This window comes from Drosophila miranda, assembly GCF_003369915.1.
Source record: "Drosophila miranda strain MSH22 chromosome Y unlocalized genomic scaffold, D.miranda_PacBio2.1 Contig_Y2_pilon, whole genome shotgun sequence".
Lineage (NCBI taxonomy): Eukaryota > Metazoa > Arthropoda > Insecta > Diptera > Drosophilidae > Drosophila > Drosophila miranda.
This window is the reverse complement of record NW_022881614.1, coordinates 13,803,924-13,818,017: the sequence shown is the minus strand read 5'-3', so window position 1 is coordinate 13,818,017 and position 14,094 is coordinate 13,803,924. Positions and strand designations below refer to the sequence as shown.

The window sequence follows — 14,094 nt, the reverse complement described above, 5'->3', positions numbered from 1 at the left end:
AGTATAGTCGCACTTCCACCGGTGTGCACAGTTACGGCGGGTGACGGTTCGCTCGCAACCCTCTGTGTCCTAGGGGGGGTGTGAGACGCAGACCGCACCGGGTATTACTAACCGGAGCGGCTGCGCCTCAGTTCCGAGTTCACAGTTGTGCCAGCCGACCCGTCATCCGTTTGTCCCCCTGTAGCACCCGATGGCTGACGGCCCAAAGCTAAGTGGGCATCTATATTGCTTGAAATATAGGCAATACCCGATTCGGATAGGGTGCACAAAGGCCTATACACGTATCATGTCTTCAAATACTAGCAACATTGCGACTGTTTTTTTTGTTGAACTATTTTGCTTAAACCTTGTTTTAGTCAAAATACAATAAAAGCAAAGACTAAAAACTAACCAATTGTGTAGAAAATGTATTCATCAATGAGCTAAAATTATGTGGGCACGGCTAAATGATCTATATAGCTGGTAATATTCGACGGAATATCAAAAACGAGGAATATATAAAATAGAACTTGAATTCGTCAGTATATTTACGGTATATTTTTAAAATGAGACGGTGTATTTTGGTATATTTCTAAGAGTCCGACCGTATATTTGATCGATAAGTTCACGGTAACACTGATAAGGTAAATAAATATTTCGTAAATAAATAAATTAATAGATCCAATTTATGTAAATCTGGAGAGATTCAAGTCCCTGCTACTGCTGAAGTGAACGCCGGGTTGTCCTCTCCCCGTGCGCTGCAGGCTGTGCTGCTTGGCGTGGTGGAGATAGTGGGCGTAAAAGTGGGTCCAACTCCTGCTAATAGATACAAAAACACAGATTTGTGACAACGAATCCAAAGGCCAAACTGACCAATCAGTCAAACAAAAAACCACGGAACATGTAAATAATGTTGAAAATGTTCGTAAAAATTTATACTTACCACCTCATTGTATACAGGGGCAAACACAGAACTGCGCAGCAAGATGCCATATTCATCGCATTTATGGAGAGACACCCAATGATAGCCAAAAACTACCTCAAGGGTGATAAGCTGGCAGCTGAAGCCGCCTGGAAGCGGCTTTCAAAGGAGTTAAATAGCTTGGGTCCGCCTGTCAAAGAAGTTTGTGAGTGGAAAAGAGTAAGTGCCGAGCAATTGCGCTATGTTCCGTCATCTCACTTGGCTCTTGATAGGTATGGAAAGACTGGAAAAGCTGCATTCGTAAAAAGATTAACAATAACAGGCTGGAAGATTCAAATGCCTGCGGCAAAGGCTCGCTGTATCAGGATACACTCCCTGCTCTAGAGGATGCAGTGGCCGTGATCTGTGACTTGTATGATAAGCCCGACAGAGTAGTCGAATCTCGTCCAAAGGCACGTCCTGAAATTTCCAACCGTTTGCCACTGCAGGACATCAAGACCGACCACGACGAGGTCACAGCCACAGATGACGGTAAGACAAAAATATCAAGCCGCAAAAAATGTATACTATTTTTTTTTATGTAAAGATGATGAGGAAGAAGATGACTGCTCCAGCCGGATCAATGACAGACATATGGGCGTGAAATTGGAGCGCACTAGCACTTCGCAAACTCCATCTGCCAAAAAGCGCAAGCTGGTTCAAAATGATGTAAATGAATTAGAAATTGAACACGAGAGCACGGTGCCGATGCTAATGGACATTGCAAAGGAGCTGCGGGACATGAATAGACAAACTCGCTTGAACGCCCAGCGCACAGAAGCCAATACGGACGCGCTTTTGGCTCTAGGCACACAGATCTCAGACCTAATGCAGCAACAGCTCAAGGAGCGCAAGCGTCTTAATGCTATAATGGAGAAATTTGTTCTCAAAATCGAAACAACCGACTAACTAGTTCCACTATTTTAATTATGGTTTGCTAAAGAAAATATTGAAAGTGTCCCTCAAGACCTAATGTTTGACCAGGAAAGAAAGATCTGTCCACTTTTTCAAACATTTAAGATTATTATAATTAATGTAAACTAGGCGCATAATGGGGAACCATGGGCATTTTTGAGAGATGTGAAACGTCGATTGGACAAACGATAAAATAAACAATTTGTTTGCTTTGGCAAATATTTTGATACTCAACAGACACGCAATTGGTTTTGGCGGGAACCTTTTGAATTGAATTTTCTTGTCAAAATTGTGTAGTGTACTGTTTTTTAATCCCAATATCGTTTCTGGGTCTTTCGTTCAACGGTTTCCGGGTCAGAGGCTCACGAATACAATTATTGATGAGCATATGAATGGGAAAATTATGCATTAATGACTATGAACTATACAATTCTTAAATAAGCTGCTTTTATAGTATTGCTAGTTAGGCTTGCAAAATGAAATAAAGTTCATATATATATATAGTTGCACATATATAATTTAAGCGCATTAACATAAATATGAGCCTCTATATGTCCCGATTTTACTATTTTTAAATATATTTAATTCTATAATTTATTTTAAACACCATGTCTAGCTCACACACCTTGCAAATTTGTATGCTTTTTGTAGTATTTTCCAGTATTTTTCAAGACGCGCTTTGGAGTCACCCTCTTGTCCAATGCAGCAATGTACAAATTTTAATTTTATAAGCAATAAAATAAAAGGTGTCCTTAGAATTAACCAATCTTGTTGAGAGTAGATTCATCAATACAATTATTTGTCCAAGGAAGGGGGTCCCAGCTAGCTAGTAATATTGAACCGAATATAGAAAACGAGGAGTATGATGGAGTTTGGTATATTATTGGTATTTTTTGAAACTGTGAAGTGTATTTCGGTATATTTCTGAGCAAGCCAGCTGGCGCGGATTTCATTTTTATACCCGATACTCAAAATGAGTATTGGGGTATATTAGATTTGTGGTAAAAGTGGATGTGTGTAACGTCCAGAAGGAATCGTTTCCGACCCCATAAAGTATATATATTCTTGATCAGCATCATGCCGAGTCGATTGAGCCATGTCTGTCTGTCCGTCTGTCCGTCTGTCCGTCCATCCGTCTGTCCGTCCCCTTCAGCGCCTAGTGCTCAAAGACTATAAGAGCTAGAGCAACGATGTTTTGTATCCAGACTTCTGTGATATGTCACTGCTACAAAAATATTTCAAAACTTCGCCCCGCCCACTTCCGCCCCACAAAGGACGAAAATCTGTGGCATCCACAATTTTAAAGATACGAGAAAACCAAAAACCAATTTCTATTTGGCGCTTAAGTTTGGTGGGATTTTTTTGGGATTTCCTCTGATGGGATTTTTCCTCGCCACAATGTCCTTTTTCAGCTCAACAGTGTCCCAACATTCAATTTGTATGGGCCAGACTCATGCAACATTTTGGATACCCTGGGGAAATGGATGTTCTAGAATTGTTAATATGTTTGTCATCCCAGGCAAAAACAATTTATTTTCAATATATTTTATTATTATTCAATATTATTTAATATTATTTTCAATATTTCAACGATATTTTAAAGCTTATTGTCTTCTTGGTCCCTACAAGAATAGGTATCAGGATCGAGATATATATACAAAACACTCATCATATACATGAATATGTCTAAAAAAATGTAAATTTGAGAAAAGGTCTTTATTAGTTACGTTTTATCTTCATATCAATATTTATACTTTTATATAAAATTAACAAAATAGTGTGTACAAAGGCCTATACTACGGCTTACACGCAATATAGCGACTCTTTTTTTTGGTGAACTTTTTCGTTTTAACCTTTTTTTACAATAAATACAATAAAAGCAAGGATTAAAACCTATCCAATTTTGTAGAAAATTTATTCATCAACAGGATGAATGTGGGGAGGAGCAATGTGGGCATTGCTGAGAGATTTAGTTAGTCAGCATTATTCAAGGGATATCAAAATTGAGCAATTTCCTTTTTCGTTTGTTTTGATAGACCTATTTCGCTACTTGTTTTTTGTTTGACTTATTTCGCTAAAACCTCTTTTTACGCAAAATCCAATAAAAGCAAGTATTAAGAATAAGCCAGTTAAGTAAAAAATTGATTGATAAAGCGTATAAAATTATGTGGGCATGGCTCAATGTTCTATATAGCTAGTAATATTCGTCGGAATATCAAAAACGAGGAATATGTAAAATAGAACTTGAATTCGTCAGTATATTTACGGTATATTTTTAAAATGAGGCGGTATATTTCGGTGCTCTTCTGAGGGTCATACTGTAGAAATACTGGTTTTCGCCGCGCTCCCATGGTATTTTTGTCAATTTCATCAATCTATTAATTTAATTTTCAATGCTATATAGAAATCCAATAAAAGAAAGTATTTCGAATAGGCCAATCATGTATAGAATTGATTCATCAATCGTACAAAATTGAGTGGGCATGGCTGAATGTTCTGTATAGATAGTATTATTCAACGGAACAAAGAACTGGTCGTTTTTTGAATCGATTTTGAGTTCGCCACAGTTCGCTTTAGCAACAATGAGTCCTATTCCATACACACTGTTGCGGCACCATTTCCTTGAAAACTGTATTTTAGTCATAATAAAATACATTAAGGTAATTAAAAGAAGCAATCTTGTAAAAAATGTATTTATCTATGGGATAAAGCTAAGTGGGCATCTATATAGCTTGAAATATAGGCAACACCCGATTCGCCGCAGTTTCGCTTTTGCAATAATGAGTCTCATTCCATACACAAACATGTTGCTAATTCCATGCACACATAACCTGGGGGAAATTGGATGTTATAGATTTGTGAATATGTTTGTCTTCCAAGGCTCAGTAGGTATCAGGATCGAGATAAATATATACAAGATACTAATAATACACATGAATAAGTCAAAAACATATCAATTTGAGAAAAGGTCTTAATAAATTGCGGTTGATCTACATATAAAATTAACGAAATAGGGTGCACAAAGGCCTATACACGTATCATGTCTTCAAATACTAGCAACATTGCGACTGTTTTTTTTTTTGAAATATTTTGTTTAAACCTTGTTTTAGTCAAAATACAATAAAAGCAAGGACTAAAAACTAACCAATTGTGTAGAAAATGTATTCATCAATGAGCTAAAATTATGTGGGCACGGCTAAATGTTCTATATAGCTGGTAATATTCGACGGAATATCAAAAACGAGGAATATATAAAATAGAACTTGAATTCGTCAGTATATTTACGGTATATTTTTAAAATGAGACGGTGTATTTTGGTATATTTCTAAGAGTCCGACCGTATATTTGATCGATAAGTTCACGGTAACACTGATAAGGTAAATAAATATTTCGTAAATAAATAAATTAATAGATCCGATTTATGTAAATCTGGAGAGATTCAAGTCCCTGCTACTGCTGAAGTGGTGGAGATAGTGGGCGTAAAAGTGGGTCCAACTCCTGCTAATAGATACAAAAACACAGATTTGTGACAACGAATCCAAAGGCCAAACTGACCAATCAGTCAAACAAAAAACCACGGAACATGTAAATAATGTTGAAAATGTTCGTAAAAATTTATACTTACCACCTCATTGTATACAGGGGCAAACACAGAACTGCGCAGCAAGATGCCATATTCATCGCATTTATGGAGAGACACCCAATGATAGCCAAAAACTACCTCAAGGGTGATAAGCTGGCAGCTGAAGCCGCCTGGAAGCGGCTTTCAAAGGAGTTAAATAGCGTGGGTCCGCCTGTCAAAGAAGTTTGTGAGTGGAAAAGAGTAAGTGCCGAGCAATTGCGCTATGTTCCGTCATCTCACTTGGCTCTTGATAGGTATGGAAAGACTGGAAAAGCTGCATTCGTAAAAAGATTAACAATAACAGGCTGGAAGATTCAAATGCCTGCGGCAAAGGCTCGCTGCATCAGGATACACTCCCTGCTCTAGAGGATGCAGTGGCCGTGATCTGTGACTTGTATGATAAGCCCGACAGAGTAGTCGAATCTCGTCCAAAGGCACGTCCTGAAATTTCCAACCGTTTGCAACTGCAGGACATCAAGACCGACCACGACGAGGTCACAGCCACAGATGACGGTAAGACAAAAATATCAAGCCGCAAAAAATGTATGTACTGTAAGATATGAATATTAGTTTATAAGATTTGAATATTAGTTTAAGATTTACTCATCGATAATATTATAAGAAATACCAATGGACTCGATATATCGATACTTGTCCTCGACATCGATATGCGAACACACATTCATTCGAATACGACGATCAAGAAAGAAGAACATATAATAAAACCGTGCTATTAAAAGTTTACATATCAGGTGTGGGGTTTGCCCAAAAAAAAACTCTGTGATGAACTATGCAGACATAAGAGCGAAAACCAAAAGTGAACTTAGCGACATATTGCGTAGGCAAAACGTATATATTGATCAAGATGCCAACATACACCAATTACGTACAGCAGTAAAAAAAATCATGGAAGACACGCATGAGCTAGGAAATACGGCGCCAAGCGCAGACGAGACTATGCAGGCAGACATTTTTGCAGTCCCGGTTGAGCGCGAGATAGATAGAGACAACCGTAGTGCACAACACGCAGTAAAAGCGGCGCCAGAAGAATATGGTGAAAATGTGCAGAAGGCTCGAGAAGCATTCATGCCGCGACAAGACAACGCTTGTTCGAAATTGACCATGCGATCAGATGAATACGAAGAAGAATCGCGCCGTTTGCAGCAGTTGGAACAATTGTACGTTTCTCGCAAGCGCTTAGCTGATCTCAAATTAAGCATATTGAAAACGGAGAAAGAGGCTATGGAGTTGGAAACGCCGAGAGATTGCATCGACTTGACACACATTGAGGCGTTGATGCGTCCATTTTCTGGAGATGACGACCAGGCTGTAACCAGTTGGATAAGTAACTTTGAGGACATTATGAATTTCCATGGTGTATCCGAGTACAAATGCTGGATATTAGCGAAGCGGCTGCTATGCGGATCGGCGAAGGCGTACATCGACCATGTGGCGCCTTTGACTTGGCAATTGATGCGAGCAGAATTGCTCAACGTCTTTGAGCAGAAAGTGACAGCGTGGGACATTGGAAAGCGACTGGAGGCACGGAAAATTGCAAATAATGAAAGCGCATTGCAATATTTCGTCGCAATGTGCAGCATAGCGTCGCAAGCAGACATGGCCACGAGCGATGTGGTCAAATTCATCGTAGAGGGACTGCAGGACTAGACGGGCATGGCAGCATCCATGCTATATTGCAGCACACTCAACGAGTTGCGTGACAAGATGGTCACCTATGATAAGGTCAGAAGAGCTCCTGGCGTCGTAGCAATTCGTAGCGAAGGTATGACAAAGGGAAAACTAAATGTGAGTATGGCAGTTGGGCAGCAGCAAGGTGGTGGCGCAATGCGTTGCTACAACTGTCGGCAATTTGGGCACGTTATGAAGGAATGCAGTCAGCCAAAGAGACCGGATGGGGCATGTTTTAACTGTTGGAGTACCAGCCACCTATATTCGCAGTGCCCGAAACGAAAGATGTCCACTAGGGTAGCTGCAGTTCAAGATGAGGAGCGACCAGGAGAAAAAAACAACGACGATTTAGCGGCTGTCCAGTTAATCACTTTATGACTTCCGTTTGGTGAACAAAGAGGCGTCAGTATTTTTAGTCTATTTGATACAGGTAGCCCTGTAAGTTTTATTCATAAGTCTTTGATACCGAAGTCGGCTATAGTTGAAGCCTATAATGAAGTTAGGAAATACTATGGATTAGGAGGACAACCAATTCCCATATGGGGAAAATTTAAGTGCCATATTGAATTTTGCACAAAGAAATATATCGTTTTATTAAACATCGTAGATGATAACATGCTGCCTTTGCCGGCATTGTTGGGACGCGATGACCTTAAAGTTATTGAAGTAAAATTCGTTCATAAGAAAAATATCAATGCGAAGCAACACACACCATTAAGCTCGTTAAAGCAAAAAGCTATTAGTTTAACCTGCGCGTCTTTATTCACCGAACGTAAAAATAATATTAACATAAGACTATATGATAAGTTAGATGGTAATCAATCAGAAAGAAGCGAGCTAATCAAACGTTCTAATCCATTTAAAAATCAGACACAAGAAAACTCAAGGAATGACAAAATGGCCATCGAGAATATGAATCAAGGCGACGAATTCAGTAACTTTTGTGCGTCGGTAGAGATTGATGAAGAGGAACATATTAACGTAGGTTTCGAATTTGGCCTCACTCTTGCAGAAAAGTGTAGGGAAGTTATTAAGACATACTATTTACACAAAGAATTTGACTTTAAAGCACCACCAAAGTATCAGATGCAGATTCGTGTAACAGAAACAACACCATTTCATTGTACTCCGCGTCGTTTATCCTACCATGAGAGAGAGAAAGTAGCTGAAATAGTAGATGATCTGTTAGAAAAGAAAGTAATCCGTCATAGTGAGTCTCCTTATGCTTCCTCGTTGGTCCTAGTAAAAAAAAAATCAGGAGAACTTCGAATGTGCGTCGATTACCGTGGTCTGAACAAACGAATTGTTAAAGATAATTTCCCATTGCCCCTTATTGAGGACTGTCTTGAGTTTTTAGAAAACAAGTGCTGTTTTTCCATTATAGATTTGAAAAGTGGGTATCATCAAAAAGGCGTAGAAGAAAAATCAGTTCCGTATACATCGTTTGTGACACCGCAAGGACAGTATGAGTACTTGAGAATGCCCTTTGGGTTAAAAAATGGATCCGCTATTTTTCAGAGATTTATTTCGGAGCTCTTGAAAGACTTTATTAGGAACAAAAGCATTGTAGTGTACATGGATGATATATTAGTAGCGACTAAAACAGTTGAAGAACACATGAATATATTAAAAAGACTATGCATTCGGTTTAGCGAGCAAAATTTAGAGATAAATCTAAAAAAGTGTAGGTTTGTCAATCGAAACATCGATTTCCTGGGGTATAAAGTTAATCAAAACGGAATAGTTCCTAGTGATTCCCATATTGAGGCCTTGAAAAAATACCCAGTCCCTCAAAATGTAAAAGCACTGCACTCATGCTTGGGATTCTTTTCGTATTTTCGACGTTTCATGTTGTCATTTGCGACGACAGCTAAGCCCTTGGTGCAGTTGTTAAAAGAAGGTGGTCCGTTTCCCATGAATAGAGAACAGGTGAAGACTTTTGAAACTCTTAAGAATGCGTTGGCAAATCCTCCGGTATTAGCCATTTTTAGCCCAAATAGAGAAACGGAATTACATACAGACGCAAGTTCATACGGTTATGGCGCAATACTGATGCAAAGACAAGATGATGGGAAGATGCACCCTGTGTCCTATTATTCCGGCAAAACAACAGAAAGAGAATCACGTTATCATAGTTTCGAACTAGAGACATTGGCTATAATTTATGCATTGAGGCGTTTTAGAGCATATTTGGAGCATAGGTCCTTCAAAATAATCACGGATTGTAATTCGTTAGTACAGACGTTAACCAGAAAGTCAATTAGTCCTAAGATAGCACGGTGGTCCCTAGAGTTAGAGAACTATGATTACTCCATTATGCACAGACCTGGAGCCAGTATGGCGCACGTTGATGCGCTGAGCAGACAAGATCAAGTGACGAATATGTTAGAGGATGGTTATAGAGTCAAATACGGTTTAGAAAAGTCTAATTTAGAAAATGATGAGAGTAGAAAGCAATATACAAGGAATAGTGTAAGTAGAGACAACCCTGGTAGTGAGCATAGAGGTACCGTAGAGAACCCTGTGATTAAGTGTAGAGAATTAAATATCAGTAGAGAGCGTAGTAGTACCGTACAGAACCCTGCGATTGAGTGTGGAGAATCAAGTGCAGTAGGAAGTAGATTGGGAAATAGGTGGAAGTCTGATGATAGAGAGAACCTTGGTAGTGATTGTAGAGATAACATAGAGAATAGTGAATATAGGGAAGAGGATGGATCGAAGATTGAAATTAGAGATTTGAGCCAATGTAGAAGAAGCGTTAACGATGTGGTGGGGGGAGTAAAGTACATTAGTAAGAGGAATTCAGATAAAGAGAAAAAATGTGTTGAGGATACAGTAGAGAGGGACAAGTTAGAGTTTCAGGAGGAAAGATTACTAAAATCATTGATAGTTGGGGTAGTAGGTGCAACGCCAGAAGATGTTGATTTGATATTGCAAACAGAACAGATGCGAGACAAGGAAGTAGTTAGTATTCGAAAAATGCTAGAGGATGGAATTGAAGTAGATTTTGAAATGATAGATGGTATTGTTTACAAGAGGAGTTGTGAAAACAAACTATGTTTCTATGTACCAATGTGTATGGAAGAGCAGTTGATAAGGCGGTCACACGAAAAACTAGGACATCTGGCCGCAGAGAAGTGCGTGAGTGACCTTTTGAGGACCTACTGGTTTCCGTCAATTAGAAGTAAAGTGGCAAGGTTCATCAGAAACTGTCTACCGTGTATACTACACTCGATGCCTAAAACAATCCATAACAGAACGCTCCATAGTATCCCAAAGTCGTGTGTTCCTTTTCATACCCTACATGTTGATCATTTGGGTCCGTTGCCGAGTATTAGATCTAAGCGAAAACACCTCCTTGTGGTAATAGATTCATTCACTAAGTTTGTCAAATTGTTCCCGGTTAATAGTAGCAGCACGCGGGAAGCGAAGGATGCCTTAAGTAAATATTTTGATTTCTATAGTCGCCCTACTAGGATAATATCAGATCGTGGGACCTGTTTCACCTCGTTAGAGTTCTCTAGTTTTCTGCAGGAGAGAGGGATAGAGCACATTAAGGTAGCTACAGGTGCACCGCAGGCGAATGGCCAAGTGGAGCGGGTGAATCGTGTTCTTACTCCTATGTTAGGAAAACTGTCAGAGCCCCTTGAGCAAGCCGATTGGTATAGGTTGATGAGCAAGGTAGAGCACGCCATTAATAACTCCGTTAACAGCAGTACGAAAAAGACACCTAGCACATTGTTATTTGGAATACCCCAGAAAGGACCCGTTGTAGATGAATTAACCGAATACCTAGAGGAGAAGTTAGCATCAGAACTTAGAGAGTTGGAAACTATAAGAAAAATAGCAAGTGAGAACATACGGTTGTCGCAGAAAAGAAATGAGAAGATGTATGCCCATAAACATAGAGCCCCATTAAAGTATGAACCTGGTGACTATGTAGCAGTCCGGCATGTGGACACAACACCGGGGATCAATAAGAAGTTCGCACCAAAGTATCGAGGACCGTACAGGATCAATAGAGTATTGGATAATGATCGTTATGAGGTTGTCGACATTGAGGACTGTCAGTTGACGCAAATGCCATTCCGAAGTATATTAGAACCAGCAAGGCTTAAACCCTGGGTAGAGTGTAAGGTTAAAACCATGGTCTCATGTTGTTAATCGATGAAATAGTATGTTAAGTAAGACAATACCGAATAAGAAATGTTTAACCAACTGTATGCCTTAGTGTGTAGATCGTGGGCGATCTGTAGTCAGGTTGCCCGAATGTAAGATATGAATATTAGTTTATAAGATTTGAATATTAGTTTAAGATTTACTCATCGATAATATTATAAGAAATACCAATGTACTCGATATATCGATACTTGTCCTCGACATCGATATGCGAACACACATTCATTCGAATACGACGATCAAGAAAGAAGAACATATAATAAAACCGTGCTATTAAAAGTTTACAGTACTATTTTTTTTTATGTAAAGATGATGAGGAAGAAGATGACTGCTCCAGCCGGATCAATGACAGACATATGGGCGTGAAATTGGAGCGCACTAGCACTTCGCAAACTCCATCTGCCAAAAAGCGCAAGCTGGTTCAAAATGATGTAAATGAATTAGAAATTGAACACGAGAGCACGGTGCCGATGCTAATGGACATTGCAAAGGAGATGCGGGACATGAATAGACAAACTCGCTTGAACGCCCAGCGCACAGAAGCCAATACGGACGCGCTTTTGGCTCTAGGCACACAGATCTCAGACCTAATGCAGCAACAGCTCAAGGAGCGCAAGCGTCTTAATGCTATAATGGAGAAATTTGTTCTCAAAATCGAAACAGCCGACTAACTAGTTCCACTATTTTAATTATGGTTTGCTAAAGAAAATATTGAAAGTGTCCCTCAAGACCTAATGTTTGACCAGGAAAGAAAGATCTGTCCACTTTTTCAAACATTTAAGATTATTATAATTAATGTAAACTAGGCGCATAATGGGGAACCATGGGCATTTTTGAGAGATGTGAAACGTCGATTGGACAAACGATAAAATAAACAATTTGTTTGCTTTGGCAAATATTTTGATACTCAACAGACACGCAGTTGGTTTTGGCGGGAACCTTTTGAATTGAATTTTCTTGTCAAAATTGTGTAGTGTACTGTTTTTTAATCCCAATATCGTTTCTGGGTCTTTCGTTCAACGGTTTCCGGGTCAGAGGCTCACGAATACAATTATTGATGAGCATATGAATGGGAAAATTATGCATTAATGACTATGAACTATACAATTCTTAAATAAGCTGCTTTTAAAGTATTGCTAGTTAGGCTTGCAAAATGAAATAAAGTTCATATATATATAGTTGCACATATATAATTTAAGCGCATTAACATAAATATGAGCCTCTATATGTCACGATTTTACTATTTTTAAATATATTTAATTCTATAATTTATTTTAAACACCATGTCTAGCTCACACACCTTGCAAATTTGTATGCTTTTTGTAGTATTTTCCAGTATTTTTCAAGACGCGCTTTGGAGTCACCCTCTTGTCCAATGCAGCAATGTACAAATTTTAATTTTATAAGCAATAAAATAAAAGGTGTCCTTAGAATTAACCAATCTTGTTGAGAGTAGATTCATCAATCGGATACAATTATTTGTCCAAGGAAGGCGGTCCCAGCTAGCTAGTAATATTGAACCGAATATAGAAAACGAGGAGTATGTTGGAGTTTGGTATATTATTGGTATTTTTTGAAACTGTGAAGTGTATTTCGGTATATTTCTGAGCAAGCCAGCTGGCGCGGATTTCATTTTTATACCCAATACTCAAAATGAGTATTGGGGTATATTAGATTTGTGGTAAAAGTGGATGTGTGTAACGTCCAGAAGGAATCGTTTCCGACCCCATAAAGTATATATATTCTTGATCAGCATCAATAGCCGAGTCGATTGAGCCATGTCTGTCTGTCGGTCTGTCCGTCTGTCCGTCCGTCCGTCTGTCCGTCTGTCCGTCCCCTTCAGCGCCTAGTGCTCAAAGACTATAAGAGCTAGAGCAACGATGTTTTGTATCCAGACTTCTGTGATATGTCACTGCTACAAAAATATTTCAAAACTTCGCCACACCCCCTTCCGCCCCCACAAAAGACGAAAATCTGTGGCATGCACATTTTTAAAGATACGATAAAACCAAAAACGCAGAATCGTAGAGGATGACTATATGTTTTAGAATGTAAGATCTCAACCAGATCGTATAATTATTATAGCCAGAATCAAGAAAACGATTTCATCCTTTCTCGCTCTGTCTCTCTCTAACACACAGGTTTCATGGTCGGTTTTGCCAATTGCAAAGTATGAGTTCAAGGATCTCAGAACCTATAAGAGCCAGAGCAACCAAATTTGGTATCCACACTCCTGTGATATCGGACCTTGACCGTTTCGTGTCCAAATTTCGCCACACCCCCTTCCGCCCCCGCAAAGGACGAAAATCTGGGGCATCCACAAATCTCAGAGACTATTAAGGCTAGAGTAACCAAATTTGGTATCCGCACTTCTGTTAGATCTCACTATAAAACGTATATCTCAGAATTTCGCCCCACCCCCTTCCGACCCCACAAAAGACGAAATCTGTTGCATCCACAATATTGCACATTCGAGAAAAATTTAGCGAGTAAAATTTAGAGATAAATCTAAAAAAGTGTAGGTTTGTCAGGTTAGCGAGCAAAATTTAGAGATAAATCTAAAAAAGTGTAGGTTTGTCAATCGAAACATCGATTTCCTGGGGTATAAAGTTAATCAAAACGGAATAGTTCCTAGTGATTCCCATATTGAGGCCTTGAAAAAATACCCAGTCCCTCAAAATGTAAAAGCACTGCACTCATGCTTGGGATTCTTTTCGTATTTTCGACGTTTCATGTTGTCATTTGCGAC

General features: G+C 39.1%; 2 protein-coding genes across 2 annotated transcripts; both read left to right on the top strand.

The window, feature by feature from the left end:
* Window positions 1-702: 702 nt before the first annotated feature.
* Window positions 703-2,327, top strand: LOC117192747. Its single transcript, XM_033397493.1, has 4 exons — window positions 703-882; window positions 940-1,120; window positions 1,174-1,432; window positions 1,488-2,327. Coding segments are annotated over exons 1-4 (804 nt in total). The 5' UTR covers window positions 703-880; the 3' UTR covers window positions 1,850-2,327.
* A 2,988-nt stretch (window positions 2,328-5,315) lies between these two features.
* On the top strand, window positions 5,316-12,260 carry LOC117192744. The gene is made up of 4 exons (XM_033397490.1): window positions 5,316-5,440; window positions 5,498-5,678; window positions 5,732-5,990; window positions 11,655-12,260. Coding segments are annotated over exons 1-4 (804 nt in total). The 5' UTR covers window positions 5,316-5,438; the 3' UTR covers window positions 12,017-12,260.
* The last annotated feature ends 1,834 nt before the right edge of the window (window positions 12,261-14,094 follow it).

Coding starts and splice junctions, on each gene's coding strand:
- LOC117192744 (XM_033397490.1), top strand. Junction 5,679..5,731: donor AAGTTTGTGAGTGGAAAAGA/GTAAGTGCCGAG, acceptor GGCTCTTGATAG/GTATGGAAAGACTGGAAAAG. Junction 5,991..11,654: donor GGTCACAGCCACAGATGACG/GTAAGACAAAAA, acceptor TTTTATGTAAAG/ATGATGAGGAAGAAGATGAC.
- LOC117192747 (XM_033397493.1), top strand. Junction 1,121..1,173: donor AAGTTTGTGAGTGGAAAAGA/GTAAGTGCCGAG, acceptor GGCTCTTGATAG/GTATGGAAAGACTGGAAAAG. Junction 1,433..1,487: donor GGTCACAGCCACAGATGACG/GTAAGACAAAAA, acceptor TTTTATGTAAAG/ATGATGAGGAAGAAGATGAC.